General features: G+C 26.7%; 2 protein-coding genes across 3 annotated transcripts in view; both read left to right on the top strand.

The window, feature by feature from the left end:
- Positions 1–1,949, top strand: part of LOC108684312 (odorant receptor 49b-like) — a gene marked incomplete at its 3' end in the record, with an annotated part of 4,121 nt that extends 2,172 nt beyond the window's left edge. The window contains exons 3-5 of the mRNA XM_018188575.1: positions 471–572; positions 662–823; positions 1,890–1,949. Coding sequence (XP_018044064.1) covers positions 471–572; positions 662–823; positions 1,890–1,949 — 324 coding nt within the window. The remainder of the gene's footprint in view (positions 1–470; positions 573–661; positions 824–1,889) is intronic.
- A 2,044-nt stretch (positions 1,950–3,993) lies between these two features.
- Positions 3,994–5,269, top strand: LOC108684321 (ribosomal RNA processing protein 36 homolog). 2 transcript variants are annotated; one of them, XM_018188584.1, is made up of 4 exons: positions 3,994–4,074; positions 4,179–4,267; positions 4,381–4,907; positions 4,969–5,269. In XM_018188584.1, the coding sequence occupies exons 2-4, from the start codon at positions 4,223–4,225 to the stop codon at positions 4,970–4,972; spliced, it is 576 nt and encodes a 191-aa protein (XP_018044073.1). In that variant the 5' UTR covers positions 3,994–4,074; positions 4,179–4,222; the 3' UTR covers positions 4,973–5,269. The 2 variants fall into 2 exon arrangements, with proteins under 2 accessions (XP_018044073.1, XP_018044072.1); XM_018188583.1 differs by having other exon boundaries at positions 3,998–4,074; positions 4,381–4,903.
- The last annotated feature ends 866 nt before the right edge of the window (positions 5,270–6,135 follow it).

Below are 6,135 nucleotides of genomic sequence, written 5' to 3'. Positions count from 1 at the left end.
CGAAATTTTTCCGGACTTTTTCAATTAAACTACTGCAATAATATCGCAAGTTAAATTAAATTGATAAACAAATTCTTAATCTTCTCTCTCTCAATCCGATATACTATAATTATAATTATTATAGCCATTAAGCTGATTGAAATAAAAAATTATTTAATAACTATAATTAGTCATTTTCGATTGCCAATTATATATATTGGTTAATAGAATTTTATATATATATATATATATATAGTTATTATTACTATAATATACTATAGTAGTCATAATCATAATCATAGTAATTATAGTTACAAATATTAAACAGTTTTTCTCTCACACAGTGTGATACTTTTATTAATAATTATAATGCCACCAAGAACTCAAATAATCAAAATTAGTGTATTCGCGATCTCTAATAATTATTAAAATTTATGAAGATTTATGAAGATTATTTTTATGAAGATTTGTAAAATTATTTTTTTTAATAGAACCAACCGATATCAATAAAAATTCAATGCATTAGTCTTATTTTTAGTGGATTATCAGAAGTATTTATGTATACATGGCCAGCAGAACATTTGATTCACATAGTAAGTAACTCTTATAAAGAAACATATTACTTTATTTCAATTGTAATTTCAATTTATTTATTTCAATTATCTTTTGATATTTTTATAAGAGCGGTGAGATAATTCAACAAGCTGTTTTCGATACACAATGGTACAAGCAACCAGTTGCTCTACGAAAATATCTACAAATAATTATGCTCAAGGCTCAAAATCCAATAATTATCGCAATACCATGTGTTATGCCCGCATTATCTTTAAATTATTATACATCGGTGAGGAAAAAGTTTGAATATTGTTTTGACTTTGATCATCAATCATTTGGACAAATCATTCTTCACAATCCAATACGTAAAACAAGTTATTTCTTGTAATAATTAATTACATTGGCCGTATATAAATACAGGGCATTTTAAAATTCGCGCCTACGAAGTACAATACGTGATACTTTATATTAAAACAAACAACTTTTTCTTTTAACAAAATTGCATCCGATAAATAATTTTTGTTAACTTTATTAACTTAACTTATTTGTTAACTTCAATCTGCTCTCTTGCAAAAACTGCTTGTCAGATGCAATTTTACAAAAGGAAAAAGTTGTTTCTTTTAGCCTAAAGTATCACGTCTTATACTTTGCAGGCGCGAATTTTGAAACATCTTGTATATGGCAAATATTTTTAAAATTATTAGTCTTCAATTGATAGTTAATAAATAATAACTAATTTATTTTTAAATGCCATATAAGAAAAGTATATATATTTCAAAATCATAGAAAATTATATTAAGCAATCGTGTACTCATACATTATCAATTTCCACATACTTCATTTTTTAAGATAATTGTTATATTCTCCAATAAATTTCATTCTAATGAAAGACTTCTAATGAATTATATATTAATGTGCGTAAATGAAACGTATTATCAAATTTTGTACTAGTTTTGCTCACATTATTTTATTTACATGTCGGTTATTTTTTATATTAATATTTTAGACATAATATTATGATTATAATCTTGTCAAAAATATTTTCGATTTCGTGAGTACATTTACATGTGCGTCCGTGCACGGAAGTATTTTATATGAATCAGTAATACTTATAATGCTTATTATGAATAAATTTATATAATTTATATAATTTATATAATTTTCATAATTTCTTGTTTGTTTACAATTTGTTGAAATTAATTTCATTAAATATAAAATATATTATTCAATAGATATCAAGATGATCATTTTGATATAAGTTATTATTATTACATAGTTAACAATTACATAATATGTGCACATAAAATTTTTGTAAGATAAAAGTCAAGAATTATATTAAGTTATTAATGTTACAGTATTTATCGACTATATTTTCGTACTTTACGGCACTACGAATAATTATGCAAAATGGAGAAAATGAAGAATTAAAAAAATAATTTTAAAAAATTGTTCTTTTATAATATTGAAGAATTTATAAAATATTATAGTTAAGGAGTTAAATAGAATTAATTATCATTAGGTTATAAAGTTAAAATACCAATACTAGCATTAATGATGAGAAAACATTTATTAAAAAGAATAAAATCTTTTCATAATTAACTATATGACTCGACTTTAATAATTATATAATTGTTTAACTATTTAATAAAATTTAGTATCTTAAAAATACCTTTTTACAAGTTTGCAATTATCTTGCAATTTGCAAAATAATTATATATTTATTCCTATAAGTTCAAATATATGTGTTTATTTGTACAAATGTATTTTAAACACAAGTAGTATCTCAAATTAATATAGTATAATAAAAATACAGCCCAAGATTAAAAATATCTGCCATAATTTTTTGTAGCTTATTCATTTTAAAATAATAGAGTCATGAAAAGTTTTATATTCATTTCTATTATAATTATACAGAATTATACAGATGTGTCAATATAAAACTTATATCGAATACACAATTTTCACTGATCCATTATTCAATTTTTTTGTTTCTCACCGATCTGAAGCGCAACAGGTGGATTATCTGCCACGTAGCTACGATACTATAACACAAAAACATAAATTCAAATAAAAATAACGTTCAAAATAATCAACTTCAAAAGATAGTTCTTATATTAAACTTTTTATTCATTCTTCAATTAAATATTATTTTTCATTCAAATAATTATATATTTTTCGAAAAAAGATCTTCGAAAAAAGACAAAAATAAAATTTCAAATAATTTCTTTTTCTCTGATTATTAAATAAATTCGTAATAAAACGAGTTCGAATAAACCAAAGAAAATGACTAATTTTACATAAGTAAGCAATAACGCTTACCTCAAAGTTGCTCCATCGATTTCATGATTTCTCTCCTAGGCCTTTTCCTCCTCTTTTTTTCCTTCATAGATTATTACAACTCTTCAAATTGTACTATCAACACAATTATAGCACACACGTTATGCAAAAATTTGTTTACGTTGCATGCTCCAATATGCTCCAACATATTTTAATATGCTCCAACGTACTCCAACATGCTCCAACATGCTTCAACATACTCTTACAACATAGTTCTTATACTCACGCTGACAAGCGCGTGAAGTGCGTTGGAGTTAGTAAGGACTATAACAGAAACGTATTGGAGCATATTGGAGCATGCGATGCGAATAAACCTTGAAGATTTTGTGCTCTCGTCAGACACCAGTCCCCCCACAATAATGGCTGCGTTTCGTCATTTAAGGCTGCGTTTGGAAACATCACCTTGCGTATCGTATTATTTTTGACTGTTCCAAAATTCACTGCCAGCGCTGTAAATTTACAGTTACGTATATTATACATTTTCAGCACTGGCAGTGAATTTTGAAACACAGACCTAGTTTTCACCGAGAGTTTAATCCGAATCAGAATAAAACTAACTACAGTCGAGTATTCCCTTGTTACAGTCGAACGACAGAGGAATGCTCGACTGTAGTTGGTTAGTTCTTACATTTTGATCCGGTTTAAACCTTTAATTTATGCCTCATGTTTTATGCCTTACGCAAGAGTCTATGCTCCCCACTTAATTTTCTTTATGCATACGTTTATGCGGCTATGCAAATTTATGAATATATAATATTCGGTGAACAATAAGAATCATAAGTGCGAAGAAACGCTATTAGCGCTATTTATTTTATCCTTGTTTTATGTCTAACAACGAAGATATAGGGTAATTCCATACAAACTTGTACAGCCACATAAACATATGCATAAAGAAATGTGATTGGATAATTTTCTTTATGCATATGTTTATGCGACTATACAAGTTTGTGTAAAATGGTTCTAATAGTGTCTCCCCGAACGTACCAAAAATGATATAATATCATTTTGCGCACCATGCGTGAAACGAAATGCACCTATAGAGTATCGAGATTCTCAAGTCGAAACGGCCAAAATGACGAGCTAATCGATTAATCGATGCCTACTTGTGCAGGATTCTGTCAGATTCTGTATTTGCTTGGCGTACAGATAGAATGATTTATCTTTTTAGACATCTTATGTGATTAATACATTTCTTATACAAATGTAAGTGATGTAAACTATATGTATTTTTCTAATTTTCTAGTTTTTTCTTTCTCAAGTACAAAAAATAATTGTATAACCTAAAACTATATCATTGCATTTTGTAGAGATTACTAAATTTATATTCCGCTATCATATCTTAACATTTAACATGAGTGATGAGGAAGAGTCTCTATTTACAGAAAATAAAGCTCGTGTAAGTTCTTTATTTTATATGCTTATTTGAATTGATTTTATCCAAAACATTATTACAAGGAGAGCTTATATATCAGTATGTGATCATATGCTCTGGATTATGTTATGTTTTAGGAACAAATACGAGAGGAATTGAAACATATGAGTTTTGAGAATTTACAGAAGTTAAAGGAGAAATTAGGAACCAAGGTATACAATGAGACTCTGTTTGGTAAGAAAAATAAGAAAAAAACAGAGAAAATAAAGTTTAAACGGGAAAATAAGAACAGGCCACGGGAAATATCTGCTAAAAAGCCAATTCCAATTAAATATGAAGAGATGACACGAGTCAAGGAAATTATATCTCGAGATCCTAGATTTGATAGTTTATGTGGTACATTTAACGAAAAGGCCTTCAAGAATTCTTATGCATTTATTAACAAACTACGGGAAAATGATCTCAAAACTTTGCAAAAAGAACTGAAAGAAACTACAGATCTCAAAGCCATAAAGAAGATAAAATATCTCATCCAGAGGCTTGAAAATCAATTAAGAGAAGAAAGGAAAAAAAAGGAGAAAGAAGAAAAAAAATGGCTTGAAAAGAAGGAACTACTGGAATCTGTTAAACGAGGAGAGAAGCCTGTCTTCAAGAAAAAATGTAAGTTAATTATTGTTAACATAATTCTGATTTACATTATTTTATTTTATCTGTTTTCTCTGCAGCTGAGAAGAAAGTTTTAGACTTAGTCTCGCAGTATGAAGAATTAAAAAATACAGGAAAATTGAAGAAGCATATTCAGAGACTGCGGAAGAAGAATAAACAAAGATAGAACAAAATTGAGAGTGGAGGAAACAGAGTGAAACATATCGCTCATTTGTTACACTGACATGACTCAAAAAACAAAGTCCTCTCCAGAAAATGAGTTTGAATGAGCTTTGAATCATTAAAATTTTGTAATATTAATTTTGAAATGCAATTTTGATGATGATTGATTATAAAAGAATAAAAGTATATACTTTTAAAGTATGTTTTTTTTATTGTTTCCATTCTTTTTGACAAATAAAACTAAAAAGTAATATTTTAATTATATTATATTTTAGCGAATGAGCGATATGTATAAATGTATATATGCATATTTATGCAAAAGAAGTGTAAATATGATTGTATATGAATTTTATAATCAAGTCAAATTATCGATGAAGTACTATTAAAAACAGCTAGACGTGTAAATAAATTTTATAATTATGTCTATAAGACTATTGCTTTAATAGACATCTATAGTTAATTCTTAGCTCATTAGACAGTTTCGTTATAAAATTTCAACTTCTTTTATTTTACTTTATTTTACTTCTTTTATTTTAATTAAGTACTGAGACAAGTCATAACATTGTCCTTTCATTATTGTCTAATCCTGCTTACCGACATTCTTTATTACTATAATGACAGATATCTATAATTGGATTGCTGACTTATTAAGAAAGCATTTGCGAATCTAAAGTAGAACTATACTTTTACATATTCTTTTATTTTAAGAAGAGTATGTCTATTTTGCATTTGCTTGCATTAGTATTATTGTTAAGTATTTTTATAAAACAAATTGTAAAAGTAAATAATATTCCTCATAATAAGAATATCTAATTCACAGAGTTATAGTTTATACATTTCATAAATGTATACAAAACAAGTTATCAATTATAATTAATTAATCATTAACAGTGGATCAAATAAAAAAATAATCAGTTTATAAAATGTTAAAAACTTATAAAATAAATAAATTTATGAAATATAAGAATAGAAGATGTGTCTGTACCACACACGTACACACACACACACACACATACCCCCCCCACACACGCACACACATATGTATATATGATATGTATGTATGT

Source organism: Atta colombica, unplaced genomic scaffold (genome assembly GCF_001594045.1).
Source record: "Atta colombica isolate Treedump-2 unplaced genomic scaffold, Acol1.0 scaffold133, whole genome shotgun sequence".
Taxonomy (NCBI): Eukaryota; Metazoa; Arthropoda; class Insecta; order Hymenoptera; family Formicidae; genus Atta; species Atta colombica.
The sequence above is the reverse complement of the archived record's forward strand: the minus strand, read 5'-3'. Positions and strand labels throughout refer to the sequence as shown.